The 24,098-nt window shown below is 42.7% G+C and overlaps 1 protein-coding gene across 1 annotated transcript; it reads left to right on the top strand.

Annotated features, from left to right (window-relative positions):
- The first annotated feature begins 1,045 nt into the window (after positions 1–1,045).
- DCTN6 (dynactin subunit 6) lies at positions 1,046–23,789 on the top strand. Its single transcript, XM_045821466.1, has 7 exons — positions 1,046–1,159; positions 9,413–9,477; positions 16,646–16,751; positions 18,470–18,558; positions 19,718–19,765; positions 21,360–21,502; positions 23,329–23,789. The coding sequence occupies exons 1-7, from the start codon at positions 1,137–1,139 to the stop codon at positions 23,425–23,427; spliced, it is 573 nt and encodes a 190-aa protein (XP_045677422.1). The 5' UTR covers positions 1,046–1,136; the 3' UTR covers positions 23,428–23,789.
- The last annotated feature ends 309 nt before the right edge of the window (positions 23,790–24,098 follow it).

Raw genomic sequence — 24,098 nt, 5'->3', positions numbered from 1 at the left:
ATGAGCCAGGCCCATTCCAGCAAATCCCACTTTCACTGACACCAGCTGTAATGAAAAAGCTGATACACTGAGTACGTGACATCTGAGACTTAAAGGGTCAAACAGGCGGGTGCAAAGGGTAGGTGGAAGCTGTCTGGGGCGGAGAGTTCATTTGGCTTCCTGGAGAATGAAAGTGTGATTAGAGAAATTCGAAGAGGAACATGAAATTAAAGAAGAGAGAAGTAGGCAAGGGTTGCCGGACCCCAGAGATAGGATATGGAAAGAAGTTTGGGTTTTAAAAGGAATAAGAAGTAAAAACCAAACTGGATTTGGTTTTTAAAGCATGATTTTAACTACAAGCTTGGGTGGAGTGGGGGCAGGGATGGTGATTAGAGAGAAGGTAGAGTAAATGATGCAAGGTGGAAGAATGAGAGACACCAGATGAAGGACCAGCAGAACTTGCTGCTGAATTACATATGGAGAGGTGAGGAGTGCCTAGAATGGCTCGAGTTTCAGGCTTGAGCGGTTGGATGAACGGTGAATTCCTTTCCTGGGGTGGAGATCCAAGGACCAGCTGGTTGCAGAGAGGGCCAGGGGTAAATCGAAAGCTCTGTTCTTGACTTTTTACGTTTGATGAGACTTTGAGGCAGTAGGCAATTGAATAAGCAGATGCTCAGCAAAGGAGACAGAACTTGAGATATTAGTCCAAGAAAGCCAGTACGTTGCAGGTACTTAATTTATGGGACTGATAAACTCATCCAGGAAGAGATCAACTCACTGAACAGGAAAAGGGCCTAGGGCCTAGCAGGAAGATCCTTAAGGAACAGAGACCGGAAAGAAGACTGGAAACGAACAGTGGAATGCCATGAGGTCATAATGATGTGCGTCGGAGGGGACTAAACGACTGTTTTACGTTTGTGTCTACCGCTCCCGGGCTGCGTTAAAAGCAGCAGACGGACACACACCTCTGCCCAGCACAATTGGGCTCACCCAGGCGGAGGCGGAGCCCGGAGCCCAGCCCGTCAGCCCGGGAGGGCAGGCCCCCCTTGCCCCGCCCCCTCCCAATCCTGCCAGCCTATGCAATCGCTGGTAGAGATCATCGCTTTACCCAGCCGCTAGTGTCGATCTCCGCTCCAATTGGAGACCCAGGCCAAACCATGGCGGAGAAGACTCAAAAGAGGTGGGTGTGCTGTTTGAGAAAGGGCTGTTCTCAGCTCTCCGCAAAGGTGGAACCCGTTTTTGGTCGCCAATGGTGGGGACCGAGATGGTGTATTATCCTTGGACCTCGGCAAGGATGGCTCCGAAAGCCCAGGCCTGGCTTCAGCTGAGGGAGGAGGCTACCGAATGGGGATCTGGAGGCCTGGAAAGGGTCGCGGAAACCGTGCTGGGAAAGGGTTTTGTTCTCTCATCCCAAGCCCTTCTCGCCTTCTTTCCAAGCGCGCCTGCGCTTCCTGAAGGGGGTCTGGTGCGCGGGGATGGGTGGGGGGAGAGCTTGGGCTGCGTAGGGAGATCGGCGTCGCTGGCTCCGTTGCTGCCCCTGGTGCGGCTGTTCTCCGACGGCTAGTAACTGCATTCATTCTCCGGTGTGTGTTTCCAGGCACCCACATTGGTGCTGCCCGCGGCCCCATCCCTTCCTACCTGTCGTGGGCGGTGTGTGTTTGTGTAAACTGATTCGCGGTTGCCTGTCAGAAAGGGGACCGCGCCTGGGCTGGAACTGAGAATTCTGCCGGGCGTGGACAAGCTCCTTTGTAAACCTGTGAGGACAGGAATTGTGGCTTCTTCTCCAGCAGTTCCCATTGCTAGGAACTGGTGGTGGTGGAAAGGAATAGCTTGGATGAGAGAAATGCTTAAGTCAGACCATTTTCAAAAGCAGCAGTGTTAAACACCCTCTGCCGACTCTTTGAAAAAGAAAACTGACATAGTTGTTTCTGGTGCCATAAGTTAAATTTTAGGTTGTTCTGCTTAGGCGGGTAACTAATATGTTTTCATAAGCTACAGAGGAACTGATCTACTGTGAATATTATGTACATTATACAGTATGTACGGTGGTGATGAACGTATTTATTGCGGACTTATTTTAATAGATCTTGACTAATTAAGCCTCCTCCCAGCTGCCTGCTCTCTGCTCTGCCCCGCCACCCAGAGGTGCCGTGGGTCTAGGTGATATAATGGTGAATTTAAGTATTTCCTGCCGCACTGAGAAGTATGCTGATTGTGACACAGCCCCTACCTGGGGCTTCTCCTTTGGGCGTAAAACTGAAGACAGTGGGACACTTAGGAATCGCTCCCATCCTCACTTGTCCAGGACAAGTCAGAAGTTAGACAACACTCTTTTCATGAAAAATCGTAGTGAGAGGGAGGCTGAGGGAATGGAAAGTTGGAATGGGAAATAGGGCCTAAAATAAGAGGCATTTATAAAGCCTAATTTATTTGTCCAAGGCTTAATCAAGTACATATTTTAACACACAAAACCCACTCTAAATGAAAGGCATTAGAGAATTATCATTTACAAATGGTGATGCATTCATTCACCACATCCTTCACCTCTTACAGGAAAAATATCCAAAATGACAGATTGTTTCCAGAAAACTTTCAACATGGCATAGTGGGGTTATATTTATGATAGGTCATTTATTTAAAGATTGAAATTAATGAGGAGTGATACTAATGAAAAATAATAACGTCCTTGGTTAAAGAGGATTGTTGCTGAAGCAGTTGGAGAAATAATTTAAAAGAACGGAAAAACTGGTCTTAATGAGAAACAGGAGTTGAAAATTCATTAAATGATGCTTAAGAGTTACAAGGAAGTATTTTTATATTTTTAAATCATTTTTCATTTTTACTTTACAGCTCACATACAATATATATTAGTTCCAGGTGTGCACCCCAGTGATCAGACATTATATAACTTACTAAGTGACCATCCTGATAAATTGCACACCAACTGACACCATACACAGTTATTGCAGTATTATTGACTATATCCTGTATGCTGTACTTTACATTCCCATGACTGTTCTGTAACTACCAATTTGTACTTCTTAATCTCGTCATGTTTTTCACCCAGCTCCCAACCCCTCTCCTCGCATCTGGCAACCGTCAAGATGTTCTCTGTGTGTGAGTCAGTTCCTGTTCTGCTTGTTCATTTATTTTGTTTTTTAGAGTCAGTTGTTGATAGATACATATACTATTTGTTGCCATTTCATTATTCATAAAAGGTTTTGTTTATTTATTTTTAGAGAGAGGGGGGAAGGGAGAGAGAAAGAGAAGGAGAGAAATATCAGTTGGTTACTTCTCACATTCCCCCAACCAGATACCTGGCCCAAAACCCAGGCATATGACCTGACTGGGAATTGAACTAGGAAACTTACAGTTTGCAGGACAACACCCAATCCACTGGGCCACATTGGGCAAGGAGGACTCTTCTTCTTAAAGAAGACCCTTTAACATCCCATGTACTATTGGTTTGGTGGTGATGAACTTCTTTAGCATTTTGTTGTCTGGGTAGCTCTTTATCTGTCCTTCAATTCTAAATGATAGCTTTGCTGGGTAGATTATCTTGGTCATCGGTCCTTGCTTCTCTCTCTTTGCATATTTCTTGCCACTCCCTTGGGGTCCACAGAGTTTCTGTTGAAAAATCAGCTGACGGTCTTATGGGAGCTCCCTTGCAGGCAACTAACTGTTTTTCTTTTGCTGCTTTTAAGATTTTCTCTTTATCTTTAACCTTTGCCATTTTAGTTACAATGTGTCTTGGTGTAGGCCTCTTTTGGTTCATCTTGTTTGGCACTCTTTGCACTTCCTAGATTTGATGTCTATTTCCTTCACCAAGTTAGGGAAGTTTTGTGTCATTTTTTCAAATAGGTTTTCAATTTCTTTTTTTAAAAATACTTTTATTTTTAGAGAGATGGGAAAGGAGGGAGAAAGAGAAGGAGAAAAACCTTGATGTGTGAGAGAAACATTGGTGGGTTGCCCCTCACATGCCAACTGGAGACCTAGCCCGCAACCCAGGCATGTGCCCTGACTGAGAATCCAGCTTGCGACCTTTGGTTTGCAGGGTGGTGCTCAATACATTGAGCCACACCAACCAGGGCAGGTTTTGGATTTCTTGCTCTCTTTTCTCCCTCCAGTGCCCACATCATGCAAATGTTGGTATGCTTGGTGTTGTCCCAGAGGCTCCTTATACTAGCTTCATTTATACACACACACACACACACACACACACACACACACACATATATTTTCTTTTTGCTGTTCTCATGGGGTGTTTTTTGCTGTCTTATATTCCAAATTGCTGATTTGATTCTCAGCTTCATCTCTACTGTTGATTCCCTGGAAATTATTCTTCATTTCAGTTAGTGTATCCTTCATTTCTGACTGGTTCTTTTTTATGGTTTCCATGTCCTTTTTCATGCTGTTGAAGTTCTCTCTAAGTTCCTTGAGCATCCTGATAACCAGTGTTTTGAACTCTGTATCTGGTAATTGGCCTGCCTCCATTTCATTTAGTTCTTTTTCTGGAGATTCTCCTGTTCTTTCATGTGGGATTTATTTCTTTGCCTTTGCATTTTGGCTACTTCCCCATGTTTGTTTCTACGTATTAGGTAAAGTTGCTACATCTCCCAGACTTGGTTGAGCGGCCTTGTATAGTCGGTGTCTTGTGGGGCCCAGTTGCGCAGCCTCCCCAGTCACCAGAGCCAGGTGCTCCAGGTGCACCCCTGCCTGGGCTGTATATACTCCCCTACTGTAGTGGAGCCTTGATTGCTGTTGGCATCCACAGGAGGGATTGACACCCTGATGTCGCCCTGACCAATAAGCTATGAGGACCAGTTGTGACGACAGCAGAGGGATTGCTGTGCAGGAGTCAACCCCACAGAGCAGGACTTGCTTCAGTGGGGCTTTGGTGCTCACCGAGTCCACCCTTTGAGTGTGTCACTCATAGAAGTGGTTGAGTTGTAATCCAGCCTGGTTTGAAGCTGTCCCCTGGGTGTACTGGCTCTGGGGCCTCCCAGGAGGTGCAGGGTCAGCCACTGCCTGAGCCCAGCCCGGGGCCATCTGGAATGAGCTACAGAGCAATCTGCAGATGGCTGCTACTTGTGCTGGCCTTGGAGATGCCCAGGGTAGGCCAAGCTGTGAACCAAGGCCGGTTGCCTCTAGTGCCAGGCCTGGGGCCACTTAGCAAGAAGTACAGGGTATGCAGAGGTTAGATGCTGCTTATTTGAGAGATCACAGGAAAGTCTGAAGCATGAGACAAGAGAGGCCATTTATACAGAAAACCCACTGGAAACTGCTTGGGTGGAGCTGCAAGTTGGGTAGGGCAAGGGTTTCAGGAATCACCAGAGCAGGGTGAGCAGTGTGAACCATGTTCACGGAGACTCAAATATGGCACCCACCTGCCAGCTCTGCAGGTGGTGGGGAGGTCTCAGAAAAGGAACAATGGCTCCTGCTGGCACTCCTGTCTGGCAGAAACCTGCCCTACCAGCTCTTGCCCTGACGCCAGACAGTTCATTCCCTCCCTGCATGTACCTGTTTCCTCTCAGGCTGCTGCCCCAGCACTGGAGCTCAGAATCAGTGAGTCCTAGTAAGCCTCCTAGGTGCAGGCCCTTTAAGAGAAACTGCCTGGGACTCCAGAAGGTCTCTCTCACTCAGCCACGATCTTTGCTTTTTGCAGCCTGGTTTCTTTCTCTCTGGTTTTTACAGCCAGAAGTTATGGGGACTTTCTTTCCTGAGTCTGGAACCCTGGCTGGGGAGGCATGGGGTGGGGCTGGGACCCCTCGCTCCCCGTGGGGAACCTCTGCAGCCAAGATATTCCTCACGATTTTAAATTACCGCAGGTGGGTGTAGGCCCATCCCATTCTTTGTTTTTGCCCCACCCTCCTGTCACAAAGTGGCTTCTTTAAATCCCTAATTGTAGGACATCCATTCAAGCTGGATTTCAGGCAGTTCTGAACGGAGGTTATTCTGTAGTTTAATTGCAATTTTGATGTGGTTGTGGGAGGAAGCAAGTACCACATTTACCAACACTGCCATGTTGACCAGAAGTCCAAGAGGGTATTTTTAGATAAAATAAAATGGAAGGGGGAAGATATCTTGTTTGTTGGGATAATCATTTGAGGGGGACATTTTAAGGAAAGGAGTATAAAAGTTCACCCTGAGTATGGAAATGTATCCAAAACCTCTTTGGCACCCGGTCCTAAGAAAATGTTATCGTCCCCGGCCAGTGTGGCTCAACTGGTTGGGTGTCACCCTGAGAACCAGAAGGTTGCGGTTGGATTCCTGGTTGGGGGGCTCCATCCCCAGTTGAGTGTGTTCAAAAGGCAACCAATCAGTGTTTCCCTCTCTTTCTCCCTTCCTTCCCCTCTCTCTAAAAAATCAAGAAGCATGTCCTCAAGTGAGGATTTAAAAAAAAGAAAGAAAGAAAATGTTATCACCCTGGTTGGTGTGGTTCAGCGGATTGAGCTCCAGCCTGCGAGCCAAAGGGTGGCCAGTTCAATTCCTGGTCCCGGCACATGCCTGGGCTGTGGGTCAGCCAGGTCCCCAGATGGGGGCATGTGAGAGGCAATTGATCAATGTATCTCTCACACATTGATGTTTCTCTCCCTCTCTCTAAAAATCAATAAATAAATCTTTTAAAAGAGAAAGTATTATCAATTTTTATGTTTAACTTACTGAATAGGGAATGTAGTTATGTGATTCAAAATGAAAATGATTGAAAAATGGTATTTAATGAAAAAAATCTTCCATCTACTCTTGTGTCTCTGCTGTCCAGCCTGTCTGTCTGAGGACAGTGAATAATAATAGTTTCTTATCTCTTCTTCCTGAGAAAATTTAGAAATATTCAAATAAATACTGATATTCAACAGGTAAATGATGCTCAAAAGTTAGAAAATTTCAACATGCTAAATAAACACAAATATTTTATTAGAATTGCAAGCATGTCCTGTGTAAGTTCATGTTAGGTATAAAGAAAATTTGCAATCATCAAAGGACATATTCAAAACATATGAATCTGTTGGGTGGTGAACACAATACAGTATACATATGATGTATTACACAATTATACACATGAACCCTATGTGATTTCACTAACCAATGTCAACCCAATAACGTCAATAAAAGTGAAAAAAAAAAAAGGAAATGAGACTTTCCAGTGTTTGATTAAACAGCAGATGGAACACAGAGAGACGTGACATGAGAACGTTCAGATGGAGCACATTAGCTGTTGCAGTGACCGAGACGGAAGGAATCCAGCCCAAATACTCAGAGTGCAGAGCTCAGGGGACCATCGTAACTGAGTAAACATACTGCTGAATTTTTAAAAATATCACTGGAAGCTCCAGGGGAGAGGGATGTAAAAGAAGTAAGAGCTGTTCTGGCAATGGCAAAAATCAGGATCTTTTCCAAGCGCATGCTGTGATGGGGGTGAAATGTATGCCCTTGTACACGTGCTTCATTTGGTCGCAACGGTGTGGCTTTTGTTTGCATCGAGGGTTCTCCAGGGAGACGGGGACTGAGCCTCCACATCCAGCTCCTCTCACTTCCTGCTGCTGCTCTTTACCTCCCGTTACCTGTCTGGCCTCTGAAGGGATTTCCCTGCTTTAGAAAAAACTTAAAAACACATTTTATTTTTTAAAAATATGAATCTATCTCACAGTAAAGCATTTGGAAAAAAACTTGCAATAAACAATTTTTAAACAACGAAGTGTCAAAAAGATACTTGTATTATACTGTCTGCTATAAGTTAAAAATAAGCATTTTCATACATGGACAATTATAGAACCTAAAAATTAATGTTGATATGAATGATTCATTGCAATCTAGATTTCTGGTCATTACTGGCTATAAAACATTTGCTGAAATGAGAAAAGAACTTTTTGAAAAACTTATAAATCAAGGCAGTAACATTTTGGTCAACAAAACTTCTATTGTTTCACATACCAGGTTTTTAATAATTTACCTAAAATGCAAAACTCATGGCTTAGAAGAAAATTTGATAGCTTGGTTGGTCTTATGACATCAGAACAAGGCCAGGCTCCCTGGTCTCCTCGCTCCTACTCAGTGTTGTCCTGGAAGCCCTAGGCAGGACAGCACGGCACGGAAAAGAAGTACTAATCACACGGATTGGAAAAGGAGAAATGAAACTGTTCCTGTTCGCAGACACAAATTTTTTTACATGGAAAATCCCAGAGAATCCCCCCCAAAAAAAGCTACTGTACTGAGTGGCTTTAGCAAGGTCACGGGGTGCAAGGTCAATGTACAAAATGACTGTATTTATGTACACCAGTAATCAACGACTGGAGATCAGAATTTTCAAAAACTTGAATAGAATGGTGAAGTCAAAATATCTAAAATGGCACTGTTATTTCATAGAATCTGAGAGAAGATTGAACACCTTGAATAATTACTACTAAGAAAAATTCTTAATGAGAACAAGTTACTTAACGACTGTCAGTTTAATGGGAGAGTCGTCTGGTGTCGTTCACGTCAGCATGAGGCCCAGCCAGGCAGCCTTTAGCTGGATTCTGCTGTGTCAAACAAAGGATCACGGCAGAATATCAGAACGTATCAATAAATTATTTAGCAATTACTTGTTTTGAAAAGTTTGCACTACAATGTGTATCATTTGATAAGGGGTTTTATATATAGTTAGAAAATAAACAGGAACATTGGTGCATTGCTCTGATTTCTATATTAATATTGCCTTGCTGTTTAAATAATTTGAATGTACATTCCTTTCCCCCCTACTTACAAATAAGGGTGGCATATTAAATAAGCTGTCCATTTTGAGGCTTTGTTTTTATGACTTCATTTAGTTTGCAGATCATTTCAAACCTTTACATAAAGACTGATGCTTTTTTAAAAGATTTTATTTATTTATTTTTAGAGAGAGGGGAAGGGAGGGAGAAAGGGAGGAAGAGAAACATCAATGTGTGGTTGCCTCTCATGCGCCTCCTACTGGGGACCTGGCCTGCAACCCAGGCATATACCCTGACTGGGAATTGAACTGGTGACCTTTTGGTTCACAGTCCGGGGCTCAATCCACTGAGCCACACCAGCCAGGAAGATTAATTTGTTTATGACCAAGTATTGGTTCATAGCATCCTATAATTTATTAACCAGTCCCCTACAAATGGATAACTATGTCTTCAGCTTTTTGGTATTTAGAAACAATACTGGTGTTAAAAGAAAAGGATCTAAAGATTCTTTTTTCTCTCAAGCATTGTAATAATAAGGCATCATATATGATTTTAACCCAATGGATAGTGTGCCAGCTGAAAAATTTACAATATATTAAACTTTACCCTCTTACAACTGACTTTGCTTTTTTCCATCAATTTCTTTTCTTAGCCTTTTTTCACCACAGTGTCAGGAGAGCTTCTATAACAATGTTTTTAAGCCTCACCTGTGATAAATGCTACTTTTTTTCCCTTCCCTACAGTGTGAAGATTGCCCCTGGAGCGGTTGTGTGTGTGGAGAGTGAAATCAGGGGGGACGTAACTATAGGTAAGAAGATGGTTGGCTACTGTTGTTTCCCAAGAACTGATGTGGTTTAATCTCAGTGTTTTACAGTATTTAGGTATCACGGTGTCTGTTTCACTGATGTCCTAATTGTATTGACAAAACAATGTATGTTCCTCCCAGACGTGTTTTATGTTTCTAAAAGAATATAATGTGGTGGAGTCTCTGTTTAAACTTCTATCAGATAAACATAGTAAGTTATTAGTTTATTTGAGGGACGTCTATTGTGTACCTACTAGGTGCCAGGCACTGTGCTGGCAGAGAGACACAGCAATGAATACAGCAGAAAAACGTACTGCGTTTATCGAGCTTATGTTCCACTGAGTGGTTATTAAGAGGGTGAATCATGAAGTGTGACAGATTGGGTTAGCATCCTTGCACCTTACTTGCTGGGTTACCGTAGGCATATTTCTTAACCTCACTAACCTTTATTTTCCCAATCTGTGTAAATGTGGGTCTCAGGAATAGGTTCAGTGACGTATAAGGGTGGCTTACACCTGCAAAGGTTTATTCTCTTACATAAAAATAAAAAGTCTAGAGATAGGCAATTCAGGGCCGGTCGGTTGACTGTCCAGGAGTTCCAGCCTTGCAGGCTAAAGCAGTAAGTGTGACATTGATGAAGACAGTGTCGTACCTTTCAGCGGGGTCAGCTCCCTTTAAATAGTCATCCTGAAAGTTCCACATAGCCTGTATTTGTCCTCTAATGCCTTGGACTTACTTAGTTTCACGGTCACATGTAGCTGCAGGGAAGGCTGGGAAATGTAGTCTTAATTTGTCCCATTGCTGCCCTTAATAAAATAGGATTCTGTTGCAAGGAAAAGGGAAGAATGGATATTCAGTGGCAACTAGCAGTTACTGTCACATGCAAAATAGGAGTACCTACTTCCTAAGTTTTTGAAGGATTAAATAAGAATATTTGTGCAAATGGTTGCCTAAAATTGAATGCACAATAAGCACACAATACAAGTTAGCTAATCGCACCATTAAATCTTATTAGTGTAGCCTCGCTAGAGGTCAAGGCCAACATTTAAAACAAATGAACAATTCAACATGTGGAGACTGACTTATCTGAACATGATTTAAGTTCCTCTGAGTTGTTTTACGTGTTTCTCCTGCACATGGTCCCCTTGGAGCTTTGTTAACGTGAGCCCATCCTCACCAGCTGCTGCGTGTTGTGCTCTGTGCCCTTGTGGTAACGTCTTTCCTTAACATGAAAAAAAAAGATAAATTTTAGGAAGTCTAAGCATTCAACCAAATTAGGCATAATGTCTGATAAAACCAGTGAAGATTGCACCAGTATCAAGGGATATCATTAGGAATTTGCCAGGTTGGTTTTATTTTAAATTGACAGAATTTCAAAGTTGAGGAGGTGACCCTGTTTACTTTCAGTGCTGTGTTAACTCTTAAACTGCCGGCAGATGTGTTATGAGGAGAAATTATGAGGCCCTATGTTTATCCAAATATTCTTCTGCATTATTTCTATTCTGGTATTTTTATCATGTTTCAAGGAATAATATCTAATATTAGTTCACAAGATGTTCTATAAAAGGGAAGTGACTAAAATAATGTTAATTTTTTAGAAAGATTTTATGTATTTATTTTTGAGAAAGGGAAAGGAAAAGAGAAAGAGAGGGAGAAGAAACATTGATGTGCGAGAGATACATTGATTAGTTACCTCTCTCATGCCCCCTACTGGAGACCTGGCCTGCAGCCCAGGCATGTGCCCTGACTGGGAATCGAACTGGCGACCCTTTGATTCACAGGCTGACACTCAATCCACTGAGCCACACCATCCAGGGCATATTATTATTTTTTAATTATTATTTTATCTTCAGTCTAGGTTACATTGTATTAAGTCTGTTTTAATTAGGCTGACTCGATTCATGGGCCATGCAGTATTTCTTGTAAATTTTATTTTGAATGCCGAAAACATTTCAAGAAGGTTCCGTTAAGCACAGCCCTCCAGTCCTGTGCCATGCAGGGTGCAAGGCTGTCGCCTGACATCAGGACCAGACCTGGTTGGGACATCGAAGTGTGAAGGTAGAACTCGGCACAGGGGAAAAGCTCTGCTATGGAAGCCCTTTGTCCCACTAAACTCTTTCTCTTCATTAGAGTTTTTAATGTAGATCAAAAGTTTCCCTTTTATTGTGGGAATCTTTTTCAGTAAGGCAGGGCAGTAGCTTTGACTTGAGAAATTCATGGACTATGAAGTTCTCTTACAGGTACTTCAGCCTACAGGTCAAATTTTAATTTTCAAAAAAAAAACTTTGTGTTTTTTTTTCAACTATTTATTGACATATGAAAACAAACTCAAAGTTCGTTTTCTGAGGCAAAGACAGAGAGGAAAAATGGCCTTTACCAAACGAAGGGAATGGAAATTTGATGCAAGGAATGTCTTTCTGGCTGTGTTGAATTAAGCCCAGCCAACCATTTAGAAAAATATTTCATCAACCAGTGAGGCAGCTCCAACTCGAGACACATTTATCCAAACAAGGAGATAAGCCAAATAGGGTTTCACCACATGTGGTTAAGAAAATATACAAGCTACCCTGCCAGAAAGAGCCCCAAGAAGGTTCACAAGAGAGTCTTTTAAAAAAAAAAAAGCAAAAAACTTTCCATGGTGACAGATTTTTATTTTTAAAGCATTTTAACCTCAAGATCCTTAAACGTGGTTTGAATTCAGACCCATTCTAGGTAAAAGCGGGTCCTGCATGCAGAAAAGCAGAGATCAAACCGTCGCAGCTCGGGTCTATGAAATAGTGCTGTGGTGCCGACCTCTGGCACCGAGTCGGGCGGAGGCGAAGTTGAATGGGACGCATGACTCACCTGAGTCAGAACCTTCCTTTTAGAAGTTCACCAGTAATCCACCATATCACTTGTTCCCAGGCACTGCAGTTACTGATAGCATATTTAGCTCAGTTTATGAGCTGGAATGGAAACAGCCCACAAGCCCAGGGTTTGACTAGTGAGAAGGAAACACAGCTTGGGTGCTGGACAACGCAAACCCATGCTGGGGTCTGTGACCCTTTCCTCCACCTGGTGCGCTGCAGCCCTGCAAGAGCTCCGCTCCCTGAGCTGGCGGTGACTGCCACCCCGAGTGCTCACTAGTGCAAACAGACGTGGGTCGGGGTGGGGAGGTGGGACAGGGCACATGTTCCATGCAAATTATGGTATATGTGCCAAATTTGGACTTTTTCCTAGCAGAAGAGACAATTGAAGTTTCCTTCCCAATCAGAATAATAAATACATAATTCAGCCAGTAAAAAAAAATTCACCGATCCAAAATTTTAGCAGTCACATTTACTTCAGTGTATGAATTCTAGAGTACATGTATTCTGACCTCTCTAATCTCTGCCCCAGAAAAGACCTACAAGAAGTGTGTAGGGAGTATTCAGTTTATTGTCACCCAGGCATTTGCTGGAACACTCACAACTCCAAGTTGATAGTTTGACCTTTTACCGAAATTCAGCCCGGAAGCACCAGGACTTGTAGTTTGGCAGTGCTGCCGCCAGGTGGAGATAGTGTCTTAAGCACAGATCTTAACTAACTTGTTAATAATGCTCTTTCTTCCTCCCAGGGCAAGACCCTCAGATTTAAAACCAGTTTTCCAGATATTTACTAACTAGCTTGTTAATAATGATAAAAACAATAACAAGAAGAAAACACCTGCTTAAAATAGCTCAGGCATTATTTTTAAATATTGTATAAGGCACGAAATGGGATTAGTTTAATCTTTTAAAAGCTGTATGTATCTTTTTGGTTTTTTCATATAATTAACATGTATTATTACTATCATTTTTGAAAGGGAAAAGGGGCAACTTTTAAAGACGAACAGATCCCAGTGGTACCTGTGTCTTGTTAGTCCATTTCCAGGTATTTTCTTGCAAGCCTGCTTGTTGTCAGGAGCCACACCGTGAGGACCAGCAGAGCATCAGGTGCCTCTGGCTACATGTGTGGCAGTGGCGAAGGATGTGCCTTCTGTGACAGCCATGGCGACCTCTTCGTCCTGTCTGAGATTTTTAGTGCTAGTGTGGGAGATACCCTTATTAAACCTTTTACTGTCTTTTTATTCATTTATTTTTAGAAAGAGGGGAAGGGAGGGAGAAAGAGAGGAAGAAACATTAATGTGTGGTTACCTCTTGAACACCCCTTACTGGGGACCCAGCCTGAAACCCAGGCATGTGCTCTGACTGGGAATTGAACCGGCGGCCCTTTGGTTCACAGGCTGGTGCTCAATCCACTGAGCCACACCAGCCAGGGCAAATTTTTTACTATCTTAAAGTAAGGGGCAGAAGTTTCTCTGCTGGAGAGAAAAGGAGGCATTACCCTGATGGCCCAATAGAGGAGTAAAACATATCCTTTTCCTCTGTGACTCAGACCAGAAGTTACTTTTCTGACTATGATAGTTATTTTTTAGCTCTTAGTGTCAGACAGTGATGAACCTTTTTTTTTTTTTTTTTTTTCAGAACTATGGGCCAGACCCCATGATCTCCCTTTCAAACATTATTTCCTATAACTCACACTTCCACCCAAAGCTGTAGTTATACTTCTCATCTTTGTACAGATGAGAAAATAGCTTTTGTGAGATTAAGCACATAACGTGTAAGTGATCCAGGCCAAGTCTAGACTTTCTAGATAAGGGTGGGTGCTGGCGGGGTCTTTTATTACAAAGAATTCAAAATAGATTGTGTCCCTTTATTGTAGAACATTTTGAAGCACAAATCTCTGATTGCGCAAACTGCAGATTTAAATTGGTTCACACAGCTGGAAGACCTGGAGACATGTCTCGTTTTGGCCCTGGCTGGTGTGGCTCAGTAGATTGAGTGCTGCCCTGTGAACAGAAAGGTCACCGGCTCTGTTCCCGGTCGGGGCACACACCTGGGTTGTGGGGTAGGTCCCCAGTTGGGGGTGTGGGAGAGGTAACCCATTGATGTTTCTCTCCCTCTCTCTGTTGCTGCCTTCCGGTGTCTCTAAAAATAAATAAATAAAATCAATTAAAAAAGAAATATCTCATTTCAAAGGAATACAATGTTTCAGTGTTAGTTTGCACCTCCCCCACCAGAGTGAAAACATCCAAATGCCCATTGTTAAGGAATAGGTTAAATGAATTATGGTATATTAATATGATATGAAATGCTGTTCAGCCACTTGAAAAAATATCTACTTTGTTGTATTTATGTGGGAAAACAACCATGACTTATTAGGTGAAAAAAAATCAAATTATAGCATGATAAATACTATTCCTTGGTTTAAAAAAAAAGTATATGGTTTTAACCTGTACTTTTTCTCCTTCAAGTTGAATTTATTTTTTAACTGTCTAATGAAATAAGGCTTATATTCAGTAGTACTTAATTCTAGAATAATATACCTCAGACTTTTAAGAATAGTTACCTCCAGGGAATGTGATTCACACGAGAGGATCTTTGCACTTTTTGCTGTAATTTTTTTGTAATGAGCATGTATGTATTCCTTTTATAAGTTGTGTGTGTTTTTTAATAAAGAGAAAAAGGCACACATGTTCACAATCATGGTCAAGTTGAGAAGCTTCCCAGGAATTTGAGAGATCCTGTCTTCTACCCCAAAATTTCCTGTCCTGAATAGATGAACTTGCCAGGGAAATGTTATGTTAGCGGCCGAGGATTTGGGAGCCAGAGGTGACAGAAATAAGGAAGCCACGTGGGGGGCGGTTCTTAGCAGCCTGTGCGCCCTGTTTTAGCTCCGCCTACCCTTTTCTCATCTCCCGCTCTTCACTGTTGGGAAAAAAAATAACCTGCACTGCGGTTCCTTCCAGTTCTTTGGGTACCAGGGACACCTCCTTACTTTCATACTCTTGTGAGTGAGTGTGCACGGCAGCCCCAGTCTTTAGGGTGACAGGCTCAAGTGGCAGAAACAGGACATCTTTTTGTTCTCATGTAACACACAGCACTGCATCTTGCGTGTCACGGGCAGAGGATGATTATTGAATAAATTAGCAATTCATGCCGTTGAATTTCAGGCCCGTATCATCTCCTGGCTCCCTCCCCACCTTCTGTCAACACGCTGCCGCTCTGTCCTGCTCTCAGAGCCGTTGCTTCCTGTCCGCTGGTTTACCAATACAAGTCGCTTTGGGATTGGGGGTGGTAGAGTGGGCATGGGAGGGAGAGGCTAAAATGAGGGTGTGTTTTCTCATCAGTGGTTTCGTCACCATCAGCGTGCTGGGACCGTGGGTAAGTGGGAGCCAGGAGAGGGAATGTGCCAGCACTCCAGAATCTGCTCCGGGATGCAGGGCCTCCGCCACCCCGATCGGGAAGTGGGTGTGTGAGACCCCTTTCCTGACCCTTCGGTTTGGGAATGGAGTCATTGCCTCAGGCCTCCCTGTGTGTTAGAGTCTCAGGACTCCGGCAGACACATTTGGGACCCTCCACTGTCCCTCTTGAACCTTTAACGGGGGAAACATCACATCCTAGACCAGACCACTGAAGCTCTGCCCCCTCCCCCTGGGGTAAGCTTGTGCTAGGGATGGTGACAAAGTAGCAAAGCTGAGGTTAGTTTCCATGTCTTCTGACTCCCTTGCTTTATTCCCTCTTACCATTTAATAAAATCACTAATAACAACACTAATCCTGTGGCATTCCAGCCTAAGAAAGGCTTAGGTGGGCCCTGACTGGTGTAGTTCTGCTGGTTGGGCGTCATGGAAAAGTCCCCTGTTTGATTCCCAGTCAGAGCACGTGCCTCCATTGCTCTGAAAAAAAGGGGGGAGGGTTAGGTGGATTACCTTTATGAAGGAAAGGAAGGTAATTAATTTTTGTTGCCAACTATGCACTAGAATACTGGATCTACGAACATTATCTCAGCTAATCCTTACAACAAGCCTGCAAGACTGGTGTTACCACCACCTCCATTTCACTGCTGAGATAACAGGGGCCTAAAAATAGAAGGTGAGCCAGGGCCGTCTGGCCACAAGGCCTGCGCTGTCTCCGCTCTCCTTGCTCTGAGATGTGGCACTGACTACCGATGACAGCAGCAGAGGAGATAAGGTTTGCGAAGAACCTTGTGTGGTGCCCAGCACACACTTCAGAAAATGTTCCTCCCAACAGCCTCCCCCGCCCCTTGGTCGCACTCCCGTTGGACAAGTAGGCTCCTCTAATCATTTCTTTTCACTTTTTGGCTAACAGGACCTCGGACGGTGATCCACCCTAAAGCACGGATCATTGCGGAGGCCGGGCCGATCGTGATCGGCGAAGGAAACCTAATAGAAGAGCAGGCGCTGATCATAAACGCGTGAGTGAGGCTCTTCAGAGACTCTGAACTAAGCTCGCCAGGTGGTGGTCTTATTCGTCTCAGCTAACTCTGGGAGCCTTTTGTGGTTGACAGCTGGAACCCCACTGTTCTAGAACCAGAGAAGCGCTGAGGACCTTTTCCAGCGCAAGTCGTTAGTGGAGGAAGAAAGGAAAGAGCAGGGGAGTGAAGAGACTTGTCCAGGGTGGGGTTGCTGGTTGGTGGGTTGGTGGCTGATGAGACTCCAGCTTTCAGTCTGATAACCTTCCCCTTACACGTGGGCCTCCGCTGTTCCTCACGCAAACCTTTCCTGAGCTCTTCCCACATCCACGAGCGGTGCTGATCACCCTAAAGAAAGACTTTTGGTTGGACTTCTCGGCTGAAACGTTCTCAGTCATGTTCAGACTCACGAGCTTTGACAGGAAACTTCATATGCTTTGTAAGAGTAATGCCCAGAATTATATTTGGAAAATCTGGGGTCCTAGAGGCAATTTTTAAACTTTGAAGATTAAAAAGTAATAAAATGTTGGAACATGTACATGATCTTAGTGAACTAGACTGTAATACCTGTGAAATTTTCATAAGCATTTATAAAGCTTTCTAGATAAAATCTTGGCAGGAAATACAAGCTTATACCTAATTTATAGCAACAGTGGGTGGAATTTGTAACAGAGACCTTGGGAAAATATTTAACTGATAAAAAAGATTTTTTTTTTGTCTTAAAGCTTACTTAGGATTTGGGAGTCTCTTACTATAATTAGTTTCTTTTAAAAATATTTTTGGCATCTTTAGCGCAGGTCTTTAGCGTACACTGTAAGTAAGTGTACAGCTAACAACTGTACTCTGCAGTAACTCAGCAGTCAGGGGTAGATCATCATTTTGAAGTGACCTCCTCCTCCTCCTAGACCACAAACATCTTATGTTCCAAGTATTTCAACTAACTACCTCACAGCATTAAATAACTATTTTATGTAAATGTCTGTTTACAAATGATTATTAAGAATGAAAATGTTTTAACTAAGGCATGATTTTAATTCCAGTTCAACAAGCTAAATACAAGTCATGGGCAATATTTTTTTTTTCCTTGTCTTGGAGAAGGCCCTCTGAGCTTTGAGTTTAAAAAATAAAAGGAATAGCCTGGCAGGGTGGCTCAGTTGGTTAGAGCAGGGATCCCCCACCCCGGGTCCGGTGGGTCCCCATCACTCACAATACTGCCTGAACTCCATCTCGCCCTCCCCCACGCCCAGCCCCAGTCCGTGGAAAACTCGTCTTGCACAAAACCAGTGCCTGGGGACCGCTGGGGTAGAGCATCGTCCCGATACACCAAGATCTCAGGTTTGGTCCTGGTCAGGGCACACATGAGAATCAACATAAATAAGTGGAAAAAAATTAATGTTTCTCTCTGTCTCTCTCGCTCTCTCCCTTTCCCTCTTTCTCTCTTTCCTCTCTCTAAAATCAATGAAAAATAATAATAATTAGCTAATTAATAAAAGGAAGGCCATTCTCCTACATGTACCTGTGACTTCTTTACATTTCAGTGCATCCTTCTTAACTCTGAGTCAAGTGCAAGGGATAAGTAATTCACTTGGATTAAGAAATTACATAGTTGCATATTTTAAGCTTTATGTAGATTAAATTAAGAGTATAAAGCCAGGTTCTAAAACAGGAGAATTGCTTATTGCATTATTGACTTTTTGATGATTTGTCTCTTCTCTTTATAGTCACCCTGATAATATCACCCCTGACACCGAAGATCCAGATCCCAAACCTATGGTCATTGGCACCAATAATGTGTTTGAAGTTGGCTGTTGTATCCTTTACAGTAATTTAAGATAAATCATTCCCAGCTGTCATTTAATGCCAAGACTCTTCGTAGAAATTGTCATAATTTATGTATCAAATATAGTTATTACATATAGTAACTACATTTTCAGGGCTAGGCCATCCAGTTCCTTGAGGAGGTAGAGTTGCAGTGTATCAAAAAAGTACTCCCTCTCTTCCACTGAATAACCCAGCAGAGGAAGGAGCACACCGCCTCCCCATGTGATGTGCCTGCACACACGTATGCACACAGAGACCATGAGCCCAGCATTTCGTGGGTTCCGTCCTGTTCCTATTGCTACAGCCTGTTGCCAGGCAGCAGTGACTGAGTGATAGTAGAAACAGAAGCAGCAGTCCTGGCTCCTGTCCTGGTTCAAGGACCCCAGCTGTGCCCCTTGGATCCCTGTGTGGTTGCTGGTTGACAGTGGGTTGTTTGCCGTGGAAACGGTGGGTGGGGGTGAAAATATTTCATTCTTTGTTTTTTTTCTCCCAGAGTGTCACCAGTTCTTTTGCTTGACTTTGTACTCTAAAAAGACAGTACAATCTTTTTATGATGTCAGCAAAACATTATTTTATAATGGGAAACACTTGGAGGAAAAAATCTAAATGTTTAAGAGTAGCAAAATATTTAAATAAAATAATAAAATGGACTGTTAGAACTATTGGGCAGTCACTTAAAATTATGTTTTTAACAATTTAAAGGTATATAATATGGTTGTAAATTTAACGGAACCAAATAAAGTGAGCTGTAGAAGTTTATACAGTTTGATCCCCAGTTATATAAAGAGAAATGTGTAATTATGTAAAACACATCAAACCATGAATAGTTTTGTTATTAAGTTATTGAGTGACAGGTAGTATTAACTTTTTAAAAATGATTGTAGAAATATGTTACTGTTAGAATTGAGATATAAGGTGCTCATTTCTTTAGAGAACAGAGAAGTCATTTATTTATACTTAGACATGTTTATATTTAAAGATTAAACTTGACTTTCAGACTCCCCTGGGCATAGAATTTCGGCGGGCGAGTGTGCGTGGCCCTCCGCTTGCCTCGCCGTGTCCCCTGCCCCATGCTGGACAAGGTCCCAGAGAACTAGTAGGGGAAAAGAGGACTCTGTGTACGGTGCTTACTTAACTCTGGCTTACAGATTCTCAAGCCATGAAAATAGGAGACAATAATGTTATTGAATCAAAAGGTAAGCTGTGCTGAGCACTTTATTGTGAAAAGTGATTGCCTCCTTTCTCTTTGCGGCATCTGGAATGCCCGGCTGCATTGCCCTTCGCTTCGTTGCTCTTCACAGATACTGCGTTTTCCTCAATGTCAAGGCAAGAACCGCCACCAACAGAAAGATTACCATTTGCTGAAAACTCAAATGATGGTTAGCAATTGTAGCAATAAGATGTTTTGGGTTTTTTTTAAATCCTCACCCAAGGATGTGTCCACTGATTCCAGAGAGAGGGGAAGAGGTAGAGAGAAAGACAGAGAAAGACAGAGAGAAACACCGGTCGGTAGCCCCCCGCACGCACCCCAACCGGGGATGAACCAACCACCTAGGTACGTGCCCTGACCGGAAATTGAGCCCACAACCTTTTGGTGAGCTGATGTCGCTCCAACCACCTGAGCCTCCCAGCCAGGGCTCAAGAAAGTGTTTTTTAACTAAGATGTGTACATCATATTTTAGACACAATGCTAGTTCACGCTGTACTATCGTCTATTATACACACTTAATAGACGATAGTATAGTGTGAACATAACTTTCGTGTGCCCTAGGAGACCAACCACTTTGTGCGACTCGTTTTGTTGCAATATTGGCTTTATTGCGGGAGTCTGGACACAGCCCTGTGATGTTTTCGAGCATGCCTGTCCGGACTCTGGCGAGGTGGTGTGCACGGAAGGCAGGTGCGGTCGGAAGTGGCCAAAATAGCCTCGAGACTAAGGAACCCAGTCCGGTGATGTGTTTAATACATGAAATTTAAAATTTGGCTGTATATATTTAAATCAGAACTGAACTTTATGGAAAGTTCAAATGAAAGTTGGCAAGAAGATTTCTACTAAATACTAATATCAATGAAATTTAGTTGATTAATGTAATTTCAGAATCAAAGAAAAAAATCAGTTTCTCTAGCCATTTGTTTTCTTTAATCTCAGGTCCGCCACCCTAGCCAATCAGAAACACATCTGAGCTACTTACCAGAGATGGGGCCGGGCAGGGGGGCAGGCACAGTCACCCCCACTGCTAGGAAGCAGCTCTAAGAGCTCGTCCCACTAAAGTCCAGGACGAACCTCAGCAGTAGGACTTTCTGGAATAATGTGTTATTTTTCTGGGTTCTGATTGGCATGAAGGAACATGCTTCTCTTTTAAATACTAAAATCAGACTTTTTGTGAGTCTGCTTAATGGTTTTATTTTAATTGGGATTACCAATTATTATTACCATCCTCATTGCCATTTTCTATTTATTATATGCTTACTATGTGTCAAACCTTTGCTCGGCACCATACAACACTCTCCCGTTTATCTCTCACAGTAAACTGTGAAGTAGGTTCGTCTGTGTATTGATAAACTTGCTCAGAGGATTTGCAGTGACTTGACCAAGGCCACACAGCCAAACAGTAGCAGAGCTCTTAGAGCTACACAAACTCTATGCTGTACAAACTCTGAAATGAAGTATTTTCTTAATTTCTTTTTCTTAAGCCAGTTTGAATTTTTATACCTAAATCATCTTAGAAAAAATAGTGTTCTCATCATTGGATGTCTTAAATCGCAATTCTTCCTATGTTTTTACTGCAGCATATGTAGGCAGGAACGTGATACTGACGAGTGGCTGCATCATTGGGGCTTGTTGCAACCTGAACACGTTTGAGGTCATCCCCGAGAACACAGTGATCTACGGTGTGGACTGTCTCCGTCGGGTGCAGACAGAGCGACCGCAGGTACTGGGGCCTCTCCTTAAAGAGCTTTCCGCTGCTGCTGGTTTCCTTAGAATACCACCTGTTTGTTTCAATGGGGCAGCAAGTAGCTGACATAAAACATCATAGAAACACCTCTAAAACTAGATTTTATTTGCAGTGGATTTGAATTATTCAGTCTTTAAGTTAATATCAAAAATATGTAAAATTTGACAATGACCAATTGATTATGAAAGAAGAAAATTCAGAGATGTTATCCTGGTCTTATGCATTTTTACTGAAGATTTATCACCAAATCTTAAAATGTATTGATTCCTCCTAAAATATCAAATCTTCAAGTGTTAGGAGTAACAAATTTACACTGGACAGCCAGCTGGGATCCATTCATTGTTTACTAACATAATTAGGATAAAAATAAATACGTGTTGTAAATATGCAACTGTGTCTGGATAATTTCCTGGCTTGTGAGAAATGATCCCCTTCTAATAACTGAGAGTAATGAAGGGAGCATATTTGGAGTCTCGAGTTCGCGTAGCACATGAGTCAGAAAGGGCGTTTGGGACTTCGGGCAGAGACGTTCTGACCGAGATCTGGAGCCTCATTGGTTGGCACACGCAATGTGCCTCTTTCGCTCCACTCTTCCAAAAGAAAATATTTTTCAAGGCATTTATCGCTTTGCCTCTGATTCCTGGCCATGTTTTATCAGAAATTTAAACTCCAGTTCTTTCAGGTTATTCTATTTCTGTAATGTTTGGCTTTTATTATTGGTTTTATTATTATAAGCAAGTATTACTTCAGTAGACTAAAAAGGAAGTAAGAACCAATCCAGTATTTTTTCACTATCTTTCTACAGAACGGCAAATATGATTAGAGAGGAGAGATGAAGCTAGAGCTGGGAAGGGAGATTAGAACTGAGTAAGAATATCGGAAATTTAACACACAGTGGTATGCAATGCTGCTTTCCAAATTTCAGTGATCACAAAAATCATGCAGGAATCCTCATTTATAAAAAGGATTCCCCACACATAATGAATCAGAGAGTGTCTAGGGCAAGAGCCAAAAAAACTGTATTTTTCACAAGTGCCCTAGGGAGTTCTCCAGTGAGGCAGGCTCAGGCAGGGCTGGTGTGTGAAGAGTGGGGGTCAGATGAGTGTGCGGATGTGGGTTGTGTAGGTCCTGTGCAAAGCAGTGTGTTCTGGGTATTTTACTCCTGTGGTCTCCTGTGATTGAAGCTTTTGTAAAAATTTAAATTATATTTTATTGTTTATGTTATTACAGTTGTCCCAGTTTTTCCCCCTTTGCCCCCTTCCACCCAGCCCCCTGTAATTGGAACATTTTAACATTTTATTTTATGATTATTTTTAAAAATACTTTATTTATTCATTTTTAGAGAGAAGGAAAGGGAGAGAGAAAGAGAGAGAGGGGAGAAACATCAATGAGTGGTTGCCTTTCATGGTCCCTCCACTGAGGCCCTGGCGCACAACCCAGGCATGTGCCCTGACTGGGAATCGAACTGGTGACCCTTTGGTTTGCAGGCCCACACTCAATCTGCTGAGCTACACCAGCCAGAGCACATTTGAATATTCTAGAGGTCAGGGTGAAATCTATAAAAGCAATGTTGAAAACTGAATCGCATACTTTTATGTATAAAATTTTTTGGCTTTTCTTGTTACCAAACTTAACATGTGTTCCTTGTAAATTTTTAAAAAATGGGTAAGCAATACTAAAGTCAGTAATTCCATGACCCAGTGCTACTCACCTGTAATTCCATGGCCCAGTGGTAATCACTTCTACCTGTACCCTCAGCTTTGCTTTCTGCTAGTCAGTTATTCATTATGTTTTCACTTCAGCCCCAGACACTACAGCTGGACTTCCTGATGAAAATCCTGCCCAACTACCACCACTTGAAGAAGACCACGAAAGGAAGCTCCACTCCAGTGAAGAACTGAGAACCAGCCATGACGTCCCGACAGCATGTTGTCAGTGACCGCTGTCCGGTGACAGGGCCGCCACGTTTACGTTCTCTCAGCAGGCCCCAGCACGGTGCCAGCTGGCTTTGTCTTGTAAAACGGAGCTAGAAAGGAAAGTGATGGGCTTTCATCGTAACTGTCCTCTATAATTTATATAAAATGTATTATTTTCCTATATCCTTGTTCCTTTTCCAATAATTTACAGATTTAGTTTTCTTTTATACAAAATGTTGGCCACAAATTTTAGTTACACAAAAGACCACCTGTGATAAGAAAAGGCATATTGTTATGTATTTATATTCTGCCATGTACTAAACTAAATAAAAACGTTGAGAACAGGACTTTCAGCGAGCGTACTGTGACCAGTGTTCCTACTCACGCTGGCTTTCCCCACAACAGCTCTGATTTCCGTTACAGACTGCCTGTATCAATGCTACTGTGTTCGTCTTTTCCTCTGGTGGATTTGCAGCTTTTTAAAATTTCAAGTGAAATGTTAGCAGCTATTAATTCATTTTGTTTCCAAGAAAATATTTTTTTTCTTCTTAGGAAAATGAAAATGGTCCAGGAAGGATATACTCGGTAGACCACGAGGCCAACAAAGAAGGGTGTCTGGTGGCAATGCCACGTGACCGTTCACTGAGGGGGTGTCC

Source organism: Phyllostomus hastatus, unplaced genomic scaffold (genome assembly GCF_019186645.2).
Source record: "Phyllostomus hastatus isolate PE091 unplaced genomic scaffold, TTU_PhHast_1.1 phas_scaffold_46, whole genome shotgun sequence".
Classification (NCBI taxonomy): Eukaryota; Metazoa; Chordata; class Mammalia; order Chiroptera; family Phyllostomidae; genus Phyllostomus; species Phyllostomus hastatus.
Note: the sequence above shows the minus strand (reverse complement) of the source record. Positions and strands in the feature narration are given on the sequence as shown.